General features: G+C 39.5%; 1 protein-coding gene across 9 annotated transcripts in view; it reads left to right on the top strand.

Annotated features, from left to right (window-relative positions):
• Nucleotides 1-26,350, top strand: part of HELZ (helicase with zinc finger) — a 170,152-nt gene that overhangs the window by 121,338 nt on the left and 22,464 nt on the right. For all 9 annotated transcript variants that reach the window (XR_003683191.2, XM_028499836.2, XM_024130025.3 and 6 more), the window contains 4 exons: nucleotides 5,224-5,303; nucleotides 9,216-9,768; nucleotides 10,171-10,411; nucleotides 11,213-11,729. Coding sequence is in view for 8 of the 9 variants with exons in the window: in XM_028499836.2 (XP_028355637.1) it covers nucleotides 5,224-5,303; nucleotides 9,216-9,768; nucleotides 10,171-10,411; nucleotides 11,213-11,729 (1,391 nt within the window). In the remaining variant the exon portion in view is untranslated. The remainder of the gene's footprint in view (nucleotides 1-5,223; nucleotides 5,304-9,215; nucleotides 9,769-10,170; nucleotides 10,412-11,212; nucleotides 11,730-26,350) is intronic.

Genomic DNA, 26,350 nt, shown 5'->3' with positions numbered 1-26,350 from the left:
ATGCTTGATATGATTTCGATTTTCTTAAATTTACCGAGGCTTGATTTGTGACCCAAGGTGTGATCTATCCTGGAGAATGTTCCATGTGCACATGAGAAGAAAGTGTAATCTGCTGTTTTTGGATGGAATGTCCTATAAGTATCAATTAAATCTGTCTGGTCTGTTGTGTCATTTAAAGCTTGTGTTTCCTTATTAATTTTCTGTCTGGATGATCTGTCCATTGGTGTAAGTGAAGTGTTAACGTCCCTCACTATTACTGTTTTACTGTCGATTTCCTTTTTTATACCTGTTAACAGTTGCCTTATGTATTGAGGTGCTCCCATGTTGGGTGCATATATATTTATAATTGTTATCTCTTCTTCTTGGATTGATCCCTTGATCATTATGTAGTGTCCTTCCTTGTCTCTTGTAACATTCTTTATTTAAAGTCTGTTTTATCTGGTATGAATATTGCTACTCCAGCTTTCTTTTGATTTCCATTTGCATGGAATATCCTTTTCCATCCCCTCCCTTTCAGTCTGTATGTGTCCCTAGGTCTGAAGTTGTTCTCTTGTGGACAGCATATATATGGGTCTTGTTCCTGTATCTATTTAGCGAGTCTGTGTCTTTTGGTTGGAACATTTAATCCATTCACGTTTAAGGTAATTATCAATGTAATTATCAATATATATGTTCCTATTACCATTTTCTTAATTGTTATGGGTTTGTTTTTGTACGTCCTTTTCTTCTCTTGTGTTTCCCACTTAGAGAAGTTCCTTCAGCATTTGTTGTGGAGCTGGTTTGGTGGTGCTGAATTCTCTTCGCTTTTGCTTGTCTATAAAGCTTTTGATTTCTCCGTCAAATATGAATGAGATCCTTGCTGGGTAGAGTAATCTTGGTTGTAGGTTCTTCCCTTTTATCACTTTAAATATATCATGCCACTCCCTTCTGGCTTGTAGAGTTTCTGCTGAGAAATCAGCTGTTAACCTTATGGGAGTTCCCTTATATGTTACTTGTCGTTTTTCCCTTGTTGCTTTCAATGATTTTTCTTTGTCTTTAATTTTTGTCAATTTGATTACTATGTATCTCGTTGTGTCTCTCCTGCCTGGGACTCTTTGCGCTTCCTGGACCTGGGTGGCTGGTTCCTTTACCATGTTAGGGAAGTTTTTGACTATAATCTCTTCAGATATTTTTTCGGGTCCTTTCTCTCTCTCTTCTCCTTCTGGGAACCCTATAATGCGAATGTTGTTGTGTTTAATGTTGTCCCAGAGGTCTCTTTGGCTGTCTTCATTTCTTTTCGTTCTGTTTATCTTTATTCTCTTGCATGGCAGTGAATTCCACCATTCTGTCTTCCAGGTCACTTATCCGTTCTTCTGCCTCCGTTATTCCGCTATTGATTCCTTCTAGTGTATTTTTCATTTCAGTTATTGTATTGTTCATCTCTGCTTCTTTGTTCTTTAATTCTTCTAGGTGTTTGTTCTTTAATTCTTCTAGGTCTTTGTTAAACATTTCTTACATCTTCTTGATCTTTGCCTCCATTCTTTCTCCGAGGTGCTGGATCATCTTCACTATCATTACTCTGAATTCTTTTCCTGGAAGGTTGCCTATCTCCACTTCATTTAGTTGTTTTTCTGGGGTTATATCTTGTTCCTTCATCTGGTACATAGTCCTCTGCCTTTTCATTTTGTCTGTCTTTCTGTGAATGTGGTTTTCGTTCCACAGGCTGCAGGATTGGAGTTCTTCTTGCTTCTGCTGTCTGCCCTCTGGTGGATGAGGCTATCTAAGAGGCTTGTGCAAGCTTCCTGATGGGAGGGACTGGTGGTGGGTAGAGCTGGGTGTTGCTGTGGTGGGCAGAGCTCAGTAAAACTTTAATCCACTTGTCTGCTGATGGGTGGGGTTGGGTTCCCTCCCTGTTGGTTGTTTAGCTTGAGGAGACCCAGCACTGGAGCCTACCCGGCTCTTTGGTGGGGCTAATGACGGACTCTGGGAGGGCTCATGCCAAGTAGTACTTCCCAGAACTTCTGCTGACAGTGTCCTTGTCCTCACGGTGAGACACAGCCACCCCACCTCTGCAGGAGACCCTACAACGCTATCAGGTGGGTCTGGTTTGGTCTCCTACGGGGTCGCTGCTCCTTCCCCTGGGTCCCGATGCGCACAGTGCTTTGTGTGTGCCCTCCAAGAGTGGAGTCTCTCTTGCCCCTAGTCCTGTCGAAGTCCTGCAATCAAATCCCACTAGCCTTCAAAGTCTGATTCTCTAGGAATTCCTCCTCCCGTTGCCGGACCCCCAGTTTGGGAAGCCTGACGTGGGGCTCAGAACCTTCACTCCAGTGGGTGGACTTCTGTGGTGTAAATGTTCTCCAGTTTGTGAGTCACCCACCCAGTGGTCATGGGATTTGATTTTATTGTGATTGCGCCCCTCCAGCTGTCTCACTGCGGCTTCTCCTTTGTCTTTGTATGTGGGGTATCTTTTTTTTTTTTTTAACATCTTTATTGGAGTATAATCGCTTTACAGTGGTGTGTTAGTTTCTGCTTTATGACAAAGTGAATCAGTTATACATATACATATATCCCCATATCTCTTCCCTCTTGCGTCTCCCTCCCTCCCACCCTCCCTATCCCACCCCTCTAGGTGGTCACGGAGCTCCGAGCTGATCTCCCTGTGCTATGCGGCTGCTTCCCAGTAGCTATCTGTTTTACATTTGGTAGTGTATATATGTCCATGCCACTCTCTCACTTCGTCTCAGCTTACCCTTCCCCCTCCCCGTGTCCTCAAGTCCATTCTGTATGCCTGCGTCTTTATTCCTGTCCTGCCCCTAGGTTCATCAGAACCTTTTTTATTTCTTTTTTTTTTTAGATTCCATATATATGTGTTAGCATACGGTATTTGTTTTTCTCTTTCTGACTTACTTCACTGTGTATGACACACTCTAGGTCCATCCACCTCAGTACAAATAACTCAGTTTCGTTTCCTTCTATGGCTGAGTAATATTCCATTGTATATATGTGCCACATTTTCTTTATGCGTTCATCTGTCGATTCCTGGCTATTGTAAATAGAGCTGCAGTGAACATTGTGGTACATGACTCTTTTTGAATTATGGTTTTCTCAGGGTATATGCCCAGTAGTGGGATTGCTGGGCCGTATGGTAGTTTTATTTTTAATTTTGTAAAGAACCTCCATACTGTTCTTCATAGTGGCTGTATCAGTTTACATTCCCACCAACAGTGTATGAGGGTTTCCGTTTCTCCACACCCTCTCCAGCATTTATTGTTTGTAGATTTTTTGTTGATGGCCATTCTGACCAGTGTGAGGTGATACTTCATTGTAGTTTTGATTTGCATTTCTCTAATGATTAGTGATGTTGAGCATCCTTTCATGTGTTTGTTAGCAGTCGGTATATCTTTTTTGGAGAAATGTCTGTTTAGGTCTTCTGCCCATTTTTGGATTGGGTTATCTGTTTTTTTGATATTGAGCTGCTTGTATATTTTGGAGAGTAATCCTTTGTTGGTTGCTTCCTTTGCAAATATTTTCTCCCATTCTGAGAGTTCTTTAACTTAACACAGTTTACCTTGCAATTTATGTTGTACCACTCAGGTACAGAAAAGGAACCTCACAGTATTACAGGTTTTCCTCTTCTGGTCTTTATCTGTTGTTATCATGCATTTATTTTACTTTTCCTATGTTATAAGCCTCAAACATTGTTATTATTTTCATTTAAAGAGCCAAGTATCTATTTAAAGAGTTTTAAATAATAAGAAAAATAATCTTTTATATCTATCCATGTAGTTAGTACTTCTGGTAATCTTGATTTCTTTCCGTATATTCATGTTTCTATTTCAGTAATTTTTCTTCTGCCTGAAGGACTTCTTTTAACATTCCTTGTAGTTCAGGTCTGCTGGCAATGAATTCTTTCAGCATTTGTATGTCTGAAAATGTTTTTATTTACAGGGTATAGAGTCTTGGTTGATAGTTTTTATCTTCAGTATTTTAATGATGTTACTCTACAGTTTTCTTGCTTACATTATTTTTAGTGAGAAATCTGATGTCATCCTTATCTTTGCTTTTCTGCATATAACATGTCTTTTTATTTCACTCTGACTGCTTTTAAGAACTTATTTTTATACTGGTTTTAGTAATTTGTTCATGATGAAATGACATTCCTCGGTGTAGTTTTCTTCATGCTTCTTGTGTTTGTGGTTTGTTGAGCTTCTTGTATCTCTGTGGGTTTACAGTTTTCATCAGTTTGGTAATTTTTGACCTTTATTCAGAAATTGTTTCTGTCTCACCTCTTTTTCTCTTCAGGAATTCCAACTACCCATTTATTAGGCTTCTTAAAGTTACCCCACAGTTCACGGATGCTCTTTTCATCTTTTAAAAAATTCTTTCTTGCTTTTTGTGTTTCCCCTTGCCTTGTTTCTATTGCTATGCCTTCAGGTTCACCAAGTTTTTCTTCTGCAGGGTCTAAACATCTGCTAATTCCATCCAGTGTGTTTTTCATCTCAGACATTGTAGTTTTCATTTCTTAAAGTTTAGTAGTAAGGCTATTCTGGCACAAAGTTCCAGTGGCATTCTTAGAAGAATGTTTTCAAGGAAGAACCCAAATTGAGGATTCTTTCAAGGGATTTAAAATATCCAGTAGTTAGTTCTTATAGATTAAAAGCCTTTCACATGTGTGAGCTAGCATTATTTGTCTATTATAATTGTGATTTTTTTTTTAACCTTAATATTGCTTCCTTTAATGTTTGTCATCCACTTATATTTAGTTTGATATCTATTACTTTTAAAAAAGTATAACTGCATTTTTTTCAGAATATCTTTATTTAGTTTAGATTCCTTTACTAAATTACATTGACGCATTATTTGGATTTTTGCTTAATTGCATTTGTAAATGGCCAAAGTAGTAAGCCTTTATAAATAGGCCTTTTCTATGTCTAGTTTAAGAAAATGAGTCTGTAAATTCCTGGAGAATGGGCAGTTATCTTTGGAGTTATTTGATATTTTAAGGTTATTCCCTTATTAAGTTTTTGCCTTGTCAGAGAGATTTGCTTCATTTATAAATTTTCTTTCTTGCAGAGAAATTGCAACTCTGAGAATTTAAGAACAAAACCCAAGCAGTAATAATCAATTAATAATTGTTGAAAAATGTTTAAAATATTCTACTTCTTTGTCTAATATTGGATAGTCATTGGCATCTTGTAACATCTACTGGAGACGATTTATAAGAATTTTGAAATATTTTCTTAGGTAAAAGTGATACAAATAATCCTGGACCTGAAATTAATAAGATTCGGACACCAGAGAAAAAGCCTACAGAATCAAAACAGGTATGTGGTTTACCTTTAGTGAATGCATTGTTCTAATGGAGTTAGTTTGATTGATCATCTTGGAATCCTGGTGTTTTAAAGAAAATTATCTACCTTTTTATGTATATCTTTTACGTTTGTTGTTTCACGAGGATCTGGTGGGTCAAGTTGCACTCTCTCCCTCTACCTTTTCTTTGTCTACAGTATTTCATTTATCAGAATACTTTTCTCAAATTGTGTTATTTAGCAATAGACTTGAATTCAGAGACTGCCAATGATAAAGTAATAAATGAAGACACAGCTATAGATGTGTTATTAAAAATTATCTCAGATTGGGAAGAGCTGTAACAGTGCGGAAGGAAGACTTAACTTCCTCAAGTCCCTCACCTTGTTCTCTCACCACCCCTGCTGTGTGCATCCTTGACTCTTAACCTGTTGGTTCATCTGCTTTTTCTGCTTCTGTGCTCGTGAACCAGTTGGGGAAAATCAAATCAGTGGTTGAATTAGTGCCACTAGAAATTCATGCTTTCTAATCCCAGGGAGCCCGTGGGCGGCCTCCCCGTTGCCTTTGTATGTGCCTGGCTCCTTTGCCCAGTTTTCTCAGCAGCTCTCTGATGCCTGCTTACCTTCTACCTGTTGCTTTTACGATCAGGAGATGACCTTGCCTTAGAGTGAAATTCATCAGGATTTCATGCTGTTAACTCAGAACTTTAGTCCTCACACTTCTCCTGTGTCCTTGAACATCCTTCTGTATCACCGATCTCAGAGGAGGAGTTTCCATTAAGACTTATCTCTCCTCTTCCGGTCACCTCACAGACCTTGTCCCTTCTCTTCATTTATCTTCAGATTCTTTCCAGCTACTGGTTCTTCCTCCTCAGCCTGTAAGTAAATTGATTGATAGACTGTTTTTTTAAAAGGCACTTTATATGGCCTTTATTTCCTTTATATAGCTACTGCCTAATTTCTCCTTTTTCCCCTCATCTCTTATTTGTCCCTTAACCAACACAGACTAGTATGAGGCCTTAACATTTCACTAAAACTGTTGAGCTCAAAGTGACCAGGGACTTCCCCGGCAGTCCAGTGGTTAGGACTCCGCTCTTTCCCTGCCGTGGGCCCGGGTTCGATCCCTGGTTAGGGAACTAAGATCCTGCAAGTGGCGCAGCGAAAAAAAAAAAAAAAAAAAAAAAACCCTCCGAGTGACCAAATCTTATGAACATGCTTCAGTTGTAGCCTTACTTGACTTTTCTTTGGTATTTGCCACTATTTTCTACCTCTTTCTTCTTGACCATCTTGTTTCTTTTGGTTTCTTTGACACACATTTCTACTTATCACAACTCTTCTAACATGACCTTCTGTCTCTTTTCTAAGTTCCTGTCCACCCCTTCCCATCTGTCCCTAGTCCTTAAGTTGGGGTTTCCCAGGGTTCTGTCATGGTCCCCCACCTCTCTGTGCACTCTGTGCTTTCTTACCATAAACTTGCTCCCTGATGGTGACTTCCAGATCTGTATCTGCAGCCTCAGGCTGGCTTTAAGCAACTGTTCTCTATATTCAGTTACTTATGCCTCATAAGCAGCTCTGACTCCCAGTTTATACAACTGGAAGGGCTCAGTACCCACTGGAGGAGCTGCAGTGCCAATTAGGCACCCAGGGGAGCTTGCTGATAGAGTAAGAGGGAAGCGGCAGTGAAAGTAGGCGTCCTGTGTGTCTGGGAAAGGGTGCAGAGAGAAGGCAGAGGGCGTGTGGGGCGGTGCAGCAGCGGCACCTGTGGTCAGAGGGCCAGGGTTAGGGTTAGGACAGACCCAACCGGGAGAGTCTTCGGTGCTGTCAGAGCAGCTGAAGCCAAGATAGCCGAACGTCTCTCACGTCCTTTTTAAAAATTTTCTGTTGTGGTCTTTCCCTGTTAGGGGACTAGGCAACCTGATAGACATGTTTCGTTTTCTTTTCCACCCTGATGCTTCGTCCTGGGGCCTAGGGGGAAAATGCCCTAGCTCTCCTTGACTCAGGATTAAGAGGAAAGCAATAGAGAAGAATCTAATTCTGATAATATTAGAGTCAGGCTCCTTCAGACTTTACAGTCATCGCCCCTGCTTAGCCCGTTGTAGTGTCATAGAGGAGCACAGTCTTGATCTGAACTTCTACGACACTGGTCCAGCTTCTCGGCCATGTCAAAGTCAGAAGTGAAGAAGGCAACTGAAACATCAGCTTATCCACAGACAACCTTGACATCTAATCATGGTCTCCCTGATGCGATCAGAGTATGCCTATCAACAGTATCTTTTGGAGAAAGGTGTATCTCAGCTGAAATGTCACTTCAGTCGTCAAAAAGATGAAGGTTTATAGGGGAAAATGTTTATAAAGAGCCTTTAATCAGGTTCTGAGGCAGTTGAAGAGCAGGCATTGCAGCTGCTTGGGAAGACTGGGGCAGAGTTACCATCCTTCTCATTTCATTTTCTAGATAATTTATATATACCCAGTGGTCTTCAGGATCTTATTGGCCAAATTGAACGTTGGTCCATTTGAGCTAGACATGAGAATGCTCTTGGGGCATGGCTGGCACATTGCGGCCATTTGTGGCAATAGCTTGGTTGCCGGATTGCCCCAGCTTCAATTCAGGAGCAAACTGCTTGTTCCGTCTTCTTGAGAGTAGTCAGTTTCATGTCACTTAAGATCAGATTTGTGTTTCAGAAGGATGACAGCACTCCCTAGCGGAAAAACCTTTGGCAGCTTGCCACAGTTTACAGGATTAAAAAAATGTTTATTCTCAGTATTGACTCATTCAGGGTCTTGTGTAATTGGGCTTCTGCAGTTTCATCTGATTTCAAGAAGGGGAACATTAGCATGTAAGTCCAGTTGTAGCTCTCTGTGCGCAGAACTTCTCGTCTCAAGTCTGCTTCAGTGTATAAGCTGTTACCTTTATCTAGTATGTACTTCCCTCATAACTAGATAAAAAACTCCAGCTTTTTATGCAAGATTGTCATTATCTCTATGAAGTCACCTTTAATTTTCTCAGGCTCTAGGATGTCATCTCACGTCCTCTTACAACACCTCTAATTTTATGTTTACACGTTGGTATCCTCTACTGGACTCTAAACCAGAGCTTAGAGCTTAGCAGACTTGTTCTGTGAAAGGCCAGATACTAAATTTTCAGGCTTTGTGGGCCGTGTGGTTTCTGTTGCAGCCGCTCACCTCTGCCGTTGTAGCGAGGAAGCAGCTGTAGACAGTGTGTCAACTTGCACAACTGTGGCTGTGTTCCAGTAACACTTTATGCACAGAAATCTGGTGGACTGGAAGTGGCCTGGGGGTCGTAGTTTGCCAACCCCCGCTCTGCACTCCTGGGGGTACAGACTGAGTCTGACTGCTTTCTTCTCTCCAGCCCCAGGCACGGTGTCCTTGGTAGGCCCTCAGTAAGTGTTTGTTGCAGGAATAACGGCAAAAATTGACAGCCAAGCTTTTAATGCAAAGGTGATATAGTACTTTTTTTTTGTTTACTTCAGAGTTGTTTAGACAGACTTTTTATATTAATATAGATATGTTTGAGGAAGCGATGTATAAAAACAATAAAATCAGAAGGAAAGAACACATTTTAATGATTTATATCAGAAAGAAGTAAATGGTTATCTTTCCAAGGAAGAAAGTGTGAGAATAAAAATAATGTTTTTAAAGGAATTAAAGTGGATATGCCAGTAAAACAGTAGTATCTTTCCTTGTGACTCACATTTAATATGTGGGGTTTTTTTTTCTGTTTCATCTTTCCTAATTTAAAGACTGTTCCCTCATTTGATTGTCAGAAAGTGATTCATTGGGCCCCCAGCGCTCCTGCTATTACGGATAAGAATGGCTCATATCTTTTAGATGTGCTAGGGGTGGGAAAAGGCGGTGAACCACAGGACTTAGATCTTCTACAGCTAAAAAAGTACTTCTTCTTTTTTTTAGATGGATTTGGAATCAAATCCACAGAACAGAAGTCCTGAATCACGCCCTGGCGTTGTTTATCCCAAATTTCATCGCAAAGATAATCCCAACCCGAGACACGTAACTCTCCCTCTTCCCGCTCCCCACGCACAGTGTGCAGTCCCCGGTCGTCATTTTCATCCACTTCCCCCGCTGCCGAGGCCGCCGTTTCCGATTCCACAGCAGCACGCCTCGTCAAATCAGCAGCAGAATAATTTGCCTGAGCAGCCAAATCAAATGCCGCCCCACCCGAATCAGGGAGCCCCGCGGCAGAGCCCGCTGGGTCAGCCGCCGCCTCAGCTTTCTGCTGCCTGTCAGGCAGGCCCCAGCAGTGCTTTTTTCAATAATGCGGTCTCTCATCGACCGCAGTCCCCTCCTGCAGAGGCTGCAATTCCTGAGCAGCAGCCCCCTCCCATGCTGCAGGGGGGCCACAGTCCTCTGCGAGCCATTGCGCAGCCTGGCCCCATTCTTCCTTCACATCTGAATAACTTCACTGATGAGAACCCCCCGGGACTGCCCGTCGGAGAGGCTTTAGGTAAGTTCTCGGATCGCTGCTGGATGTGACAAATTCACAGACGATTTACGTAAATGACATGTGCTCTACAGTATTTTTTGAGTCAGGATTGATTCATTCCTTCAGATGACGCCAGCAAAAGAATCAGATCAGTTAGTGCGGTAATCAGAATCTAGTTCCAAACGCTGTGTAATACTAAGCATCCAGGTGATGTCAGGTTATGGCGTAATGTAGGTAAGGAAGAATCATCGTCATCATCACCGTAACTTTAGTTACTGGCAAGTTTAGAAAACATACGCTTTCCCCCAAACTCGAATTGTAGCCATTGCTTTCTGGAGAATAGCTGGTTGTAAAAACTCTTGAAAGAATTAACTTGCAACCCTAAATGCTGAAAGCATAAACTTCGCACCACTGTTTCTACAGATCGCGTGCATGGGAGTGTGGCTCTGGAAGCACTACGGCAGCAGCAGGTGCGGTTACAGCAGTGGAGTGAGCATCACGCCTGTCTCAGCCAGGGCAGTGCTCCTTACCCACACCATCACCATCCTCACCCTCACCTCCAGCATCTTCCCCAGCCGCCCATTGGATATCATCAGCCCCCAGTGAGAGCGGACTGGAAGCTCCCCGGCAGTGCCGAAGATGAAGCAGAAACGACTGACTCAAGGTATTCCAGCAGACTGACACGAGCTCCTTACTGTTATCTTTCTTGAATGTGGCGTCCTTTTAGCCTCAGATTGGAATATTGTCCCAAAGAAATTGGATGCCAGCCTTCTAGGTACATTGCTGCACAGTTCTGCCGATTGACTCTAAAATATAGAGCATCTTTTGAGAAGTAACTCTTCTGAAAATCTAGGCATGGACAACCCGCTGTGGCTCGTAAGTTAATGTGGCCCCTTGCTTTGCAGTCCTTCTGAAAGAAACGTACCATCACTGTGCGTGGTTTTTTCATACTCAGTCATAATGCAAAGAATGCAGAGAGGACAGAATTAAATTAGAGGTTAAAAGTTAAAATTTTTCAATTTATCATCAATATGTTTTTTTCTAGTAGCACGAAATTCTACCGTCTTTTAAGTATAGATGTTTGAATGTCCAGTCCTCATTCTAAACTTGTTTTTATGGTGTCATGTGAATGCATTGAAGCGTTTCCTAATCCCTTCTGAGTGAGATCTACCATTATGGTGACCTTTTATAGCCATCAGTTACCAAAGGCATGTAAAGACCAGGACCGTTGTTTTTTAACACCAAGGGAAGAGAAAGAAATCAGATACTTGGGCGTATTTAGTGTCTTCAGTTCAACACCTGTGAGTGTTAATGCTTCCTACTCTTGAGATGAAATAACATTAGTTCTGATTAAGTAGTATGCTGCTGTTTGTAAAAATTACCCATGTAGTTGATTAAGCTCTCCTTAATGTGATGAAGCTTTGCTTTTGTTTTCTCCTCCTCGTATTTCATCATCCTTCTGTAGGCTTCAAGACTTAATCAGAGAACTGTCTAATCGTGATCAAAGTGAAACACGGGAACTAGCTGAGATGCCGCCACCTCAATCAAGACTTTTGCAATATAGACAAATTCAGACCAGGAGCCCACCAGCAGTCCCCTCGCCCCCGTCCAGCGCAGACCACAGTACCCACTTTTCCACCTTCAGTGACAGCAGCAGAGACCTCGAGGTAGCCAGCAACCCAGCATTTCCACCGCGCTTGCCACCGCAGCTGTTCAGCTCGCCTTTCTCGTTGCCGTCTGAACACCTCGCCCCTCCTCCCTTGAAATGCCTGGCACCTGATGGAGCATGGACTTTTGCCAACTTACAGCAGAATCGCCTGATGGGGCCGGGTTTTCCCTATGGCCTACCTCCACTGCCGCCCAGGCCACCGCAGACCCCTTTTGTGCACATGCAGAGCCATCAGCCTGCTGTCAGCCAAGAGCCCTTCCACCCGCTGTCGGCTCGGACGGTGTCGTCCTCTTCGCTCCCCAGCTTAGAAGAGGTAAAATGTCTTTCTTCTGCGCTTCTCCTTTCAGGATTTGTTGATTGTGAAAAATATCAGTATTTGTTGGTTTGATAATGACGGTGGCGGTGGACAGATCTTAACTATATTTAATAGTCTTGTAAAGATAATATTTTCTTGCAACTTATTTATTTATTTTTCAGCTTCATTTTAAAGAGTTGTTTATTTTTTTGTTGAAGTCTAGTTGGTTTACAGTATTGTGTTAGTTTCAGGTGTACAGCAAAGTGATTCAGTTATAGATACATATTTTTTCAGGCTATTTTCCGCTGTAGGTTATTATGAGATATGGAATACTATTCCCTGTGTTAACACAGCAAATCCTTGTTGCTCATCTGTTTTATTTACAGTATTCTGTATCGGTTAAGCCGATACTCCCAATTTATCCCTTTCCCCTCTCCCTTTCCCTTTTGGTAAACCATAAGTTTATTTTCTATGTCCATGTGTCTGTTTCTGTTTTGTGTTTCCCTTTTGGTAAACCATAAGTTTATTTTCTATGTCTATGTGTCTGTTTCTGTTTTGTGTATAGATTCATCTCTGTTATTTTGTAGATTCCACATATAAGTGGTACCATGGGATATTTGTCTATCTCTGTCTGACTTACTTCACCTAGTATGTTATTCTCTAGGTCCATCCATGTTGCTACAGATAGCAATATTTCATTCTTTTTTATGTCTGAGAAATATTTCATTGTGTGTATGTAGGTGTGTGTATAGTGTTTTATTTACAGTATTCTGTATCGGTTAAGCCGATACTCCCAATTTATCCCTTTCCCCTCTCCCTTTCCCTTTTGGTAAACCATAAGTTTATAAATCCTTGTTGCTCATCTGTTTTATTTACAGTATTCTGTATCGGTTAAGCCGATACTCCCAATTTATCCCTTTCCCTTTTGGTAAACCATAAGTTTATTTTCTATGTCTATGTGTCTGTTTCTGTTTTGTGTATAGATTCATCTCTGTTATTTTGTAGATTCCACATATAAGTGGTACCATGGGATATTTGTCTATCTCTGTCTGACTTACTTCACCTAGTATGTTATTCTCTAGGTCCATCCATGTTGCTACAGATAGCAATATTTCATTCTTTTTTATGTCTGAGAAATATTTCATTTTGTGTATGTAGGTGTGTGTATAGATGTGTGTGTGTGTGTGTGTGTGTGTGTGTATGTATATATATACCCCATCTTCTTTATCCATTCATCTGTTGATGGACGCTTAGGTTGTTCCTGTGTCTTGGCTATTGTAAACAGTGCTGCTATGAACACCGGGGGTGCATGTATCTTTTCAAATTAGAGTATTTGTCTTTTCTGGATATATGCCCAGGAGTGAAATTGCTAAATCATATGGTAGCTCTATTTTTAGTTTCTTAAAGAACCTGCATACTGTTTTCCTCAGTGGCTGCACCAACTTACATTCCCACAAACAGTGTGGGAGGGTAACCATATCTCCACACCCTCTCCAGCATATTTATTGTTTGTAGACTTTTTGATGATGGCCAATCTGACCAGTGTGAGGTGATACCTCACTGTGGGTTTCACTTGCATTTCTCTAATAATTAGCGATGTTGAGCATCTTTTCATGTGCTTTTTGGCCATCCGTATATCTTCTTTAGAGAAGTGTCTATTTAGGTCTTCTGCCCATTTTTTGATTGGGTTGTTCGTTTTCTTGATACTGGGTTGTATGAGCCATTTGTGTATTTTGGAAATTAACCCCTTGTTGGTCAGGTGGTTTGCAAATATTTTTTTTTCCATTCCTTAGGTTGTCTTTTCGTTTTGTTGATGGTTTCCTTTGCCGTGCAAAAGCTTTTAAGTTTGATTAGGTCCCACTTGTTTATTTTTGCTTTTATTTCTTTTGCCTTGAGAGATTGGTCTGAGAAAATACTGCTATGGTTTAACCAAAAATGTTTGGCTGTGTTCTCTTCTAGGAGTTGTTTGGTGCCATGTCTTATATTTAGGTCTTTAAACCATATAGAGTATATTTTTGTATATGATGTGATGAGGGAGTGTTCTAATTTCATTGATTTACCTGAGGCTGTTCTTGGAACTTATTTTAATTTTCCCCTTTTTATTATGCTGTTTCAGGCTTTGTAGAATGGGCATTGTTACAACATGAAGCCTTTTATTGCTGTTTTAGAACGTTTAACATCTGACTGACTTGAGGAAGCTATTCATTCAAGAAGCTTGTCCTGTCTGATCTGGGGAAATGGTTTTTAGTGGCTCATCTTTTCACTGCCATTACGTTTGTTAATTACAAATTTGTTCATTAAGGTTTTCCATAAATGTAGGTTTTCTCAGCCAGTGGTGAGCTGCAAGGGCTGTGCTCTTTCTCCTGTCATTCATCCTGGTGCTTTCTTAGACTGGGGCAGTTAATACACAATGACACTGATTCCCAAATATCAAAATTTGCGGTCTTTAACGTAGACTTGACTCTGCTAAACTAAGCAATTTACGGTAAACTGAATTATACTTTGGTATTGCCAAAGAGCATCTTTATGGACCTTCACTGATATAAAAATCTTAGTATTTCTAGGTTATAAAATTTTAAAAACGGTACCATTCGGTGTGGACTATAAAAATGTTGTCCAGCTGTTCCTGTTAAGCTTACAGTGATTAAAGGTAAGAATGTGTAAAGCTCATGTGGTCGTTATCAATCACAGATGTCTTCTTAAAGCAGGGTAAACATTTTGAACTTTGAGATATGAAAAATATTTTTTGACATTAGCTGCATTTTGGCAGTTCCTTAATGATTTCTAAAGGCTTCAGAAATAATTTATTCATGTTTTGCAAATTTTCTGCTGCAGATGCTGATTAGAAAGTCAAGTTTCATAGGGAAGCTTCTATATCTTATTTGTAGGGTTTTGGAGGTAATTTGTTCAAATTGTTCCAGTATTCATTGATTGGCTCATCCTGTATAATAACTGTCATTAAAACAACTTAATTGCTGTCTTAGCTTCCTAATGTAAATTGTAAGCATAAGATGAGTTGGTATCTGTACATATGTATTGTGAGGATCTAAAATTTGGAACCATACTTTTAAAGACTTGACACGTATATGACATTATTTCAAATTATAATGGAATGGCTTCACAACTGAATAGTAGTAATTTTCAGTTAAGCAGTGTTTTATGTATGTGTCTACCTGTGTATTTGTTTATTTATGATAAAATTCATATAACAAAAAAATTCACCATTTTATCCATTTTAAAGTAAAATTTAATGGATTTTAGTATATGCGCAGTATTGGGCAGCAGCCACCGCTCTCGAATTCCGGAACATTTTTGCCGCCCTAAGAGACTTCTGATATAAATGGAATCATACAATGTGTGATCTTTCGGGTCTTGCCCCTTTCATTTAGTATAATGCTTTTGAAGCTCATCCACTTTGTGGCATGTTATCAGTACTTCATTATTTTTTATGGCTGAATGATATCCCGTTGTATGGATATACTACAGGTTGTTTATCTGTTCATCAACTGATGGACATTTGGGTTGTTTCCATTTTTTCGCTATTAAGAATAATACTGCTGTATACATTCATGAGCAAGTTTTGTGTGAAAGTATTTTTTCAGTTTTCTTGTACCTGAAGTTCTTGGGTCAAATGGTAACTGTTTTTGAGGGGCTGCCAAACTGTTTTCCACGATGTCTTGCGCCATCTTACATTCCCACTGGCAATGTATAAAGATTCCAATTTGTCCATTTTTTAATTATAGGCATCCTAGTGGGTGTGAAGTAGTATCTCGTTTTTATTTGTCTTTCCCTAATGACTAATGATGCTGAGCATCTTTTAATATGCTTTTTGGCCTTTTGTATATCTTCTTTGGAGAAATGTCTATTCAGATACTTTGTCTGCTTTGAAAAACAATTGTCTTTTTGTTGTGGAGCCGTAAGGGTTTTTATGTATATCCTGAATACTAGGTTCTTATCACATATAATTTGCAGTTTTTCTCTCATTTTGTGGACTGTCTTTCCCCCCTCTTGAGAGTATCCTTTGATGCACAAAAGTTTTTAATTTAGATAAGGTCCGATTTATCTGTTTTTCTCTTTGGTCGTTCTGCTTCTGGTGTCATGTCTAAGAAACTGTTGTCTAATCCAAGATCACAAAGATTTACGTCTACCTTTCCTAGTTTTATAGTTTTAGTTCTTACATTTAATTCTTTGATCCATTTTGAGTTAATTTTTGTACATTTTATAAGGTACATGTCTAATTCATTATTTTGCATGTGGTTGTTCAGTTTTCTTTGCACCATCTATTGAAAAGACTATTCTTTCTCCATTTTATGGTCTTGGCAACCTCGTCAAAAATCAATTGACCGCAGACCTGTGGGTTTATTTCTGGACTCTAAATTCTTTTCATTGATCTATATATGTCCTTATGCCATACCACGCTGGCTTGTATACTGTAGCTTTGTAGTGAGTTTTGTATTTGGAAGTATGAGTCTTTGGTACTTTGTTCTTCTGTTTCAAGATTGTTTTGGCTATTCTGGGTCCCTTGAATTACCATATGGAATTTAGGGTTAGTTTGTCAGTTTCTGCAAAAAAAAAGCCAGCTGGGAGTTTGAAAGGGATTGCATTAAATTTGTAGATTAACTTGGGAAGTATTGCCATCTTAACAATACAAAGTCTTCTGGTACCTGAACATGGTACCTTTCCATTTATTTAGGTCTTTTAAAATTTCTTTCAACAGTATTTTGTAGTTTTCCAATTATAAGTCTTACACTTCTTTTGTTAAATTTATTCCAAAGTATCATGTTATTTTTTGTGCTATTGTACACGGAATTGTTTTCTTAATTTCATTTTTTGGGTTGTTCACTGCTAGTGTTTAGAAGTGCAATTGATTATATATCTGCAAACTTGCAGAACTCTTTATTAGCTCTAATAGATTTTTGTGTGTGTGGATACCTTAGGATTTTTTATGTAGAAGATAATGTGATCTGCAAATATAGTTTTGTTCTCTCCTTCCAATCTAGATGTCTTTTATTTCTTTTTCTTGCCTAATTGCCCGGCCAGAACTTCTAGTATAATGTTCAGCGTACATTTTTGGCAAAATTAGAGGAAGACAAGCATTTCCTTCTGTTCCCCATTTCTAATTTCACTCCATGTGGTTGGAGAACTTACTTTGTACAAATCTAATCTTTTAAAATTTATTGAGACTTGTTGTATGGCCTATCCTGGAGAGTGTTTCAGGTACACTGGGGAAGAATGTATATCTTGCTCTCGTTGGGTGGCATGTTCTGTAGATATGTTAGGTCTGTTTGGTTTATATTGTTCAAATTTTCTCTTTCCTTTGGGTCTACTGTCTAGGTTTTATATCCATTATCGAAAGTAGGATGTTGAAGTCTCCACATATTATTGTTGAATTGTGTAGTGCTCCTTTTAATTCTGTCAGTTTATGCTTCATGTATTTTGGGGTTCTGTCCTTAGGTTTACATATGTTTATAATTGTTATGTCTCCTTGTCTGCCTTTTATCATTATATGACATCCTTTCTCTCTCATAACAATTTTTGTCTTCAAGTATGTTTTTTTCTGATATTTGTATAGCCACCCCAGCTCTCTTTTGGTTACCGTTTGCATGGAATGTCTTTTCTCATCCTTTTGCCATTTGATTTTGTTGTCATTTGTTTGTTTAGTGATTTTTCTGAACTAATTTTTTAAATTTAATTTTAAGTTAATTTTTAAATTTTGAACTAATTTTTTAAAGTCCGTATTTGCTGTGTGTGGCCTCTGAAGTTTTAATTCCATGGGCTTAATGATCAACCAGTCATTGCCCAGAGATTTCCTTAAACACCCCATTCCAAAAACATTGCCCAGTTTTTGCAGAGGCATCTGTGTGTATGTGTGTTTGTGCACACCTTGCATACTCACCAGGCAGTTTACACCTCTGCTTTAGCTTTAACTTCCTGCTTCTCCAGCCTCCAGATCAGCCAGAGGTGAGAACTTTTCAGGCCTTTCCTGAGCACGTGCCACAGCATGTGTGTGGTCTTCTAGATTCCCAGGGAGGAACAGGTCGGAGCTATTCAAAGTCTTTATTCCCTGAAGTATCTTCTAACCCAGCCTTTCCTCCAGAGCTTTTTGTTAGTCTGTTGTTTGGTCCAACTGCTATCCATTGCTTCAGGCAGCAGCAACTAAAACATCGGCCTTGTAAATATTTTCAGTATGGCCCCTTCAGCACTGGTTGAGTTCTGAGTTAGGTAAGTCAAGTGTTGTTTTGTACCAGACAGGTCAAAACAAATAATTACAGCTCTTTGACAGTGAGGCCCCTTCTGCTCTGATAGTAGTGCTGGAAATGCAGGGTCTTATTTTCAAGGCTACCGCTCAGCGGGAGAAGCAGGGGCATGGGACTACGGTAAATGAAAATACCACAGATCTTGCTCTTCTTACTGAAATTTTCCGGTTTCTCTTGATTAAGCGCTCCCCTGCTTGCTGCAAGCTTTAGTTTCCTAAATTCCAAGAAAGTTGATGGTGACGGTTTTTGTCAGTTTTTTCATTGCGTTTATGGAGTGCCTCGTTCCACCATCTTTACTGATAACCCTTGTGATATTTTGATCTAACCAGTAGAATGAGTTCATAATGTTTGGGGGAAATAACATGCCACACAGTTTTTATAAGGTTTTATAAAGCTTTGTACTTTGCTAAATAATACTGAATAGTGTACTTTTAATCATTGATCTATTTAAATGTTTCTTAGTTTTGGAATTTAAGTTCTCTGTACCTTCGAGCTCTTAACATTTGTTATTACTGTTTAGCTGTGCGTGCATGAGTAAGTACCTTCAATTGTCAGTGGGTTCTTAGAGTGCAATGACTTTTGCAAAAACATTTGGTCACCTTTATTTTGATGCATGAGATTCATAAATGATGACTGACTTGCAACACTGAAGAAAATACCTTGACAAGGAAAATATTATTTTTACTACGTTTGCAGGATTTGACGTTTTCAGTACATTAGGATAACTTCTGTCTGTTATGTTGTACAAAACGCTTTTGCATGAATCATCTCAGAATGAGTGGTTTATATGCTTGCTGTTTATTTCCAACCTTTTAAAATAATTTCCTTAACATTAACAGTACAGAAAAATGTGTTATTTCCCTACCTACCGTGAATTCTTTCATTGCTAGAATCCGTGGTAGATGAAGCTTATGTTGGATGAAAACATCTAGATGTTAGCTTAACAGTTAACTTGAACAGATGGTTTTTCATATTGTGTTTCATTAGTTTTCTCTTTTTTTAATAACAATTTTGATTTTCTTTTGACAAATGATATACCTGATCAGCAGGGAAAATGTGGAAGTTAGAGAAATTATTCCTCATTTCACTATTCCAGCATAGCTACTGTAATGTAGGGGAGGAAGAAATTTCCTCTACCCTTCTAGGTTCTTCTGGCTGGTCTGAGAATTAAATTGACCTGAGACAGCTTAATAGGAGAAAATCAAACAAAGTTTAATATCATCTGTACATGGGAGAGACCCAGGAAAACTGAGTAACTCACCAAAATGGTCAAAGCCCTCACCTTAAATACCATCTTCAGCGAAGACAAAAGGATGTGGGGTGGTGGTTGGAGTTCAGAGTGCAGGAAGGCAGTTGGCTTGGAGATGGAAAATCGAGCGTGTGGTTTGCCAGCAGTGCAGCCAGTGGGACCCAGAGAGGAATTTTAACAAACAGGCCTTGCTGGGTTCCTCCCTGTCTAGAGACTTAGTTCGCACTATAGTGATCTCTGGTGACAGCTCCCTTCCTGGAACAGGTCCTCTATCTGCATTCTTTTAGGCAGTTAGCGGGAAGGTCAGAGGTTCTTCCTGAGTCTTGTGGACCTTAAAAACAATCAGCCTAAATTAATCCTCAAGCCAGAGAGACATTTTGGGGTTGCCAATTTTGTTCACCTACAGTAAGAAAGCTTTTCATAGCATTCACAGCTGAGAACATGTGACTGTCATGGAGGGGGATTACTTGTTGGAGACGTGAAACAATTTTTTTCCCTAATTGCTGTGCTCAGTTATATCGCCGCATCAAACCTTTCTTTCTACCAGGTCAAGATCCCTAAACGTGATCTTGATCCTATTCTATGACACTTTCTGCTAGTTAAAATTTTTAGAGTCTTCTCATTTAGATGCTTAAGCGTCAGTCCATGGATTTTCCTTACCTACCTCAAATGCAGCAAAAGCCCTGGCCCTCAGCTGCTTGGATGAAGCTAGGGCTCTGTGGTTTGGTCGCAGTGCCTGCACCCTCTCCCACTTCTAGTTCTTTACTGATGTGATGAGATAAGGAGAACAGAGAGCAGAGGTGCCTTCCTTACCTGGACCAGGTTACAGAGCATTCCTGATTGGAAATAGATTGATAAATTGCTCCAATTTGATTTCACATTTCAGTGTAAGCTTGAGGTTATGATTTAATTTTCTCCAAATATTTAGCCAGTTGTTTTCATACTCTTTATTAAATGACTGCATAGTCACTAAATAGAATAGTAGCTTTCTTGTTTAATACTAAATTCTTTATAATACCACTGTATCACGTTTGTGTTTCCACTCACTGCTGTTGGGGGGAGAGGGAGGTGAAATGCAAGGAGCAGCAATAGAAGTTAACTCTTGGCTTCTGAACGTCCAAGGATTCGGTTTCTAGTAATACGGGCGTGATGTGGGATTTTTTCAAGGGTAATTTTGATCTGAGTGGGGTTTCCCCTTTTGCATGATGACGACTTTAGAATCTAATCTCTGAGTAAGATGCAGTTCTTCAGTATACACTGCAATCTGCTTCTGGACTTTCTGTTTTTCTCCTCATCTGTCTGTGTTTCTGTACCAGAATTACACTGTTTTAATTCTTGAGGCTGTCTGGTATTCTAATTCGATAGTGTGACGTCTCCCTTATTACTTTGTTTTTTTCTTCCAGTTTCGGTTTGGGGAGTGCCGGGGAGAAGAGGTTATTCTCTGGCTTTTCTACTAGAAGTTTGGAATACCTATGTGAACTCCTCCCCCCGAAACAGAGACAAAAACCTTTCTTAGGTTTTAATTTCAGTTACATCAAATGGATAGCTTACATTGGGGGAAATTTTGTCTTTCCAAATATTTTAAACCTCTCCTTTAGGGGCGGTACAGACTTCAATATCTTCAACTTTTTTCCTTCTTCCCTCCTTCTCTTCCCTTTCTCTCTGTTTCTGAGTGTTCCCCTGTAAGCTTCTGTAGTGTTTCCATTTCTGGTTAAATTTATTCTTAGGTTGATTTTTCCTTGCTTTTTGTTTATGAACAGCACCTTTTTTCTTTTCCCCATTATACTTTCCAGTTATTTTATCTTGAGAGATAAATCCTCATTCTTCTTAAGTGGAGATAGTTTTATCACGTTAAAAAACTTTTGTTTAACATAGAGCCAGCAGTGCAGAACACTGGTGCAGAACAAAGCTTTTGCCATTTAAGAGGTACTTTGCCGTGAAATAGTTTGATTAAAAGTCCTCACTAGTAATAAATGGAAAATTCCTTTTAAAAGTGTCATTGTAAAATTCTCCGAATGTTTATGAAGCTGCACATTTTTGTGCTGCGGTGGTGGTATTGCCGTAACGGCCGTCTAACAAAAACGGAATTCTTGTAAGTCACTCATTCCCATCAGCTCCCTATAAATCAGCATTCACTTATGCCATCTTAGAGATGACGAGTAAGCCTCTGTGAGGTGTCTGCTTTGAAATAGTTCTGTCTTACGTGTTGCCTTTTGAACAAAGGCACTTTTTAACCCATCTGTTGATTTTCATTTTTTCTTTCACACAGCTAGTTTTGAGGTTAGTTTTCAAAACTATTCTCAGGAAGTACTTGTCCTTCAACACTCAGTGATTTCAATACTGTTGTCTAGTCATCCTCCCTCTCCCCCGCCAAGTCTCCTTCTGTGGAGCAAGGTATTCTTGTACAGATGTAGCTTGACGATTATATTCTTGGCTGATCAACGTAGCCTGCCTATTCTGACTTTAAAGGTGGATGGGTGATGATAGGTCATGATTTATGTTGCATAACCAGGTAGTATTGCTGTCCTCTCAGAAGTGTCTTCTCAGATCGTCACTGTGTGGTGTCTAAGAAACCATCTAATGCATATAACAGAGACAGTGATCAACAAATTAATAAATTAGACCTGTAATTTAAGCATGAATATGCTTAAATTATCAAAGCTAATCATTTAAATGAGATGCTCTATTTTAATTAAAGTTTCTGGCACCATAGTTAATGAGACTTGGAATTTCCACCAGAGCATTTAGCTCTTCCTTAGTGATTAGCTTTGATAGTATAATTATAAAGAGAGCCCTAATTCATTAAGTTGCTAACCTTTCCCCCAGTTATTTATTTATACATATACATGTGAATGGCTTGCTAACCTTATACATTAGAGGTGTACCTTATCAGACAGTGGCAAGCAGATTATGAATTTTTACTTAAACTGACAACAGTCTTTAAAAATAGAAGTTCGTACATGAGTTTAGCCATTTTAGCTTTTTCTTCTTAAATGGCTTTTGAAACTTCAGCACTACACTTTGAGTTTTAGAAGGAGATATTAGCAGTGGACTTAGAAAGTAATGATCATATGTTTAGCAACATGACAAATTCACAGTTTAAGCATGAAGGATGTTTATAAACACACAAACATACATGGAGTCCATACTGAACCCAGGACTAAGGATCTCCGACAGAGGAGAATAAGCCTTTAAGGAATAAATAATGAAATTATTTAAGACCTGAGGACTCTGAAATTAAATTCTGCATGCCAGTCATCGATAGGGTTGCCATCTAAAAGTAAAGGAACAATCTGATCGGCAGGAGCTGTATATAGAAAGAGTAGTCCTACTCTTCAGGAAAAAAACTGAGAACTGGGCAAAAGCAACAGGAAACAAAAAGTAGTCAGGAAAAAAGAAAAGAAGAAAGAAAAGAAAAGGTGAAAGGTATAGTTTATATATTTGAACAGCCTAAGGGCCCACAGGACTGAAGTGTAGGTGGAAATAAAAGGGCATTCTCTGTCAGAAATAGATATCGTTTTTATAGGCAAGGAATCTTTTTCTCAAATTTTTGTTCACGGGCCCTTCTCTTTCAGTGTACTTCATAGGAATTGCCCTCTGTGGGGAGAAAATCTGAAATTTTAAACTCATTGCCCATAATGCATGTTATTGTAATCAGTTAGCATGCTCTCTGTGTACTTCATAGGAATTGCCCTCTGTGGGGAGAAAATCTGAAATTTTAAACTCATTGCCCATAATGCATGTTATTGTAATCAGCATGCTCTCTGTAGTTTTTTGAATTTAAATAACTTAAATAGGCTTGTATATGTCATAACACTTTAATTATTTTAGCAAATACATCAGATTGTTGATGACTGTTAAGGTCGGTGGTGGATTATGTTTGGACTTTTTAATAATGAAAAGTTAAAATATATTCTCATTGACAAAGGCTTTGATTTTTTGAAGGCTTTAAAGTAAAACTTAGAACTTTGGGATTAGTCGAGGCCTTGAAGATCATTTATTCTAACTCCTCCTTTTAAAAAGAAACTGAGGCAGTGAGATGTTGAAGGACTTAGAGCTTAAGCAGTTACTAACCACAGCAGAGCTGAGACTCCTGACCTCCGGTCTCACGTCGTTTCTGGAGCGTCACGCTGTTGTTCACATCCTCGTGCCACAAATAAGGTTTCCTCCGAGAAAGCAGGAAGTGACTGCAGTTGCATGAAGCAGACGTGGCAGGTGCGTGGGTGAGGCCAGGGGTGAGACGAATCGTCTTCTTGGGACCAAATAATTAAACCTTCAACTATACGAAGCTCTCCTTTGCGGAGAAGCGGGGGGATGGTGGTGGAGAGAGAAGGAGATGGTTCATTTTAGAATTCCGTATTCTTAGAGCTATCCAGTTCTTCCTACTAAATGTTTGACAGCTCAGATAATTAATTTGGAGATCTCAAATATCAGAAGATTAATTATAAGGAATTTATTTCTCAGTGTTCTTTAAAAATTAAACAGAATTCTCTGGCATTACCTTGTTTTTTGAAATTAATTATGATAACTATGATTCTTCATAGTGATAATTATTCTGCAGAGTTATCAGAGCTATGAGTTGAAGGTAAACTTCTGTGTACTATTTTATTTATGTCAAGCTGACATATTTTCATTGTAAGAGGGATTGTGGTCTATAATTGATAACTTGACTGTTTCCCATTCAAGAAGAGTTGACAAGAGCCACAGTGAGTCCAGGTAGCTCAAAACGTCACAGCAGTGAACCTGGCATTCCTCTCTTAGATGTAGTATTGCATTCCTTCGAGTACCTCCTCTATTACCTTGTGTTTGGATGTAGGAAAAGAACATTGCTTGGTGGGAAAATACTATTTGCAGAGTGTAAGTGCCCTTGCCTGTGAAATGCTTTCAAATGGTATTTTTCTTTATTTAGACCTAAATTGATTTTAATGCACTTTGGTACAAAGTGCACATTCATTTTAGTATACCTTTCTTTCAAGAAAAACAGTAACAAAACCCAGAGATAAATGTACTATGGTTTTGAAAATTAAGATAAATTTTTGCTTCTATTATGATTGAATCTTATGAACCTAATGTGACATTGACGTTTTCAAACTTCTGTTAAGATAATGCATTTTATTTTAAAAATAATTATTTTAAAATAATATAAAAGAGGGCTTCCCTGGTGGCGCAGTGGTTGAGAGTCCGCCTGCCGATGCAGGGGACGCGGGTTCGTGCCCCGGTCCGGGAAGATCCCACGTGCCGCGGAGCGGCTGGGCCCGTGAGCCACGGCCGCTGGGTCTGCGCATCCGGGGCCTGTGCTCCGCAACGGGAGAGGCCACGACAATGAGAGGCCCGCGTACCGCAAAAAAAAATAATAAATAAATAAAATAATAATAATATAAAAGAAATGGTGGAGAGTGGCATAATTATGTAGGTGAGAGATGATGGTGGTTTGGACTATGATGGAGCAGTAGTAATGGCGAGAAGTAAATTCAAGGTGTGTTTGTAGCTAAGATCTACAGGGATTCCTGATGGATCCGACGTGGTGGGAAATGCGGTGAAATAGAGCCCCCTCTTTCTTGTTTCTGCTGGCGGCCTTTCCGTTGCTCCCCAGCCACGTGTGGCTCAGCGCCATTTCACTGAACAGTGCAGGTCCCCAGCGTGTCCCACACCACGGAAAGGTCTTTTGGACAGAGTTGCTCAGCTGAAAGACTCACACCCTTCAGCTCTTTGAAACTGTCTTGTGTTATTTCTTTGCTAATTGCCTAACATCTTTTTTTCTCTGTTTCTCACTTCCTGAAGCTTCTGTTGATAAGGTGTTAGACTTCCTGGATTCTTCGAATTCTTTCTTCCTCTCACATTTTAATGTTTGTCTTTTTCCTGCTGTCTGAGATTTCCTTCATCTTACCTACAGGCCCTTCTATCCCACTTTACATTTGAGCCCTCAGATTCTTTAATTTCCAAGAGTTCTTCCTTCTCAGGTTTTTCCTTTTTCATAGCATCTTATTTTTGTTTTTGTAAATGCAGTACCTCTTCTGAGGAAACCAATTGAGAGTTTGTTGTTGTTGTTTTGTCTCAGATTTTTAGTAAGAACTAAAGAAGCATTTAAAAAATATTTTAAAAACATCATTGCTACTTCTTTTTCCTGGGCCTTCCTTTTGTCCTGTTTATCTGTGACCATCTTTTACGCTGGAGACTCCCTTTAAATGTCCGGTAACCCTTGATTATCTGTGTCCCTGCAAAGCAGGTTGGGAGTTGAACGTTTCCTTAATGACTCACTGCCTGGCAGGCTTTTCCCTGGGGACCTTGTAATGCTTGACTCTTCTGGTTGTTGCGAGGAGTGCAGAGTGAGACTACTTGTTCTCTGTACAGGCTTTCAGTTAATCCCCCCAGTTTTATCCCTTCGTCCTCCCTTCACTTTCCATTGTAGCTTGTGTTTCTGAGGCCCGAGCCTCTGTGGAATTCTGCAGAATGGACTGATTCTCCTCTCAACTGGTAGCTCTAACTCCATCCTTCTTCCACAGACGCAGTCTTCCATGTGTTCCAGAAATGTGTCCTGTGTTGATGGCCAGTCATCCAGTCTTGACTGTTACAGATCCTTTATGTTCATTTATTGTTATTTTAGTGGAGTCTGGGGCCAGTCTCCACCATTAACTGGGAATCATGCCTTTAAAAAAAAAAAAATACTGTTTCAGAAGTTATCAAGTCCTTTTCAATAGATTACATGACATGAACCCGTAGACATTACTGTTGCAAACTACAGTTTATCCAGCACACATTGCCTGGCTTGCTAATATTGATTGTTTTTAATCTTATAGTGATACTCCTCTCCTAGTTTCTTTCCTGCTAGGTAGCTCGACCAAACTATAGCACGTTGCTTTAGACGTAAGATGATAACCTTACTGGGAGCTAAATTGAAGTAAGTTAGTAGAGCCCAAGAGTGTTCTGTAGTCAGGAATTTCTTCTTCAAAGCTTGGGGAAATTAAATAGAAAATATGGTATGTAGTCAACGTTAAACGTTTAAATCCTTTCGTCGAATACTTATTGAGGACTTTTAGGTTCTAGGCATGGTGTTTAGTTGCTGGGAATACACAAGTGAGTAAGGTCTGATTTCTGCCCCAGAGTCTTTGCGTGTCCTTGACATTTTAATTTAG

Source organism: Physeter macrocephalus, chromosome 14 (assembly GCF_002837175.3).
Source record: "Physeter macrocephalus isolate SW-GA chromosome 14, ASM283717v5, whole genome shotgun sequence".
NCBI lineage: Eukaryota > Metazoa > Chordata > Mammalia > Artiodactyla > Physeteridae > Physeter > Physeter macrocephalus.
The sequence above is the reverse complement of the archived record's forward strand: the minus strand, read 5'-3'. Positions and strand labels throughout refer to the sequence as shown.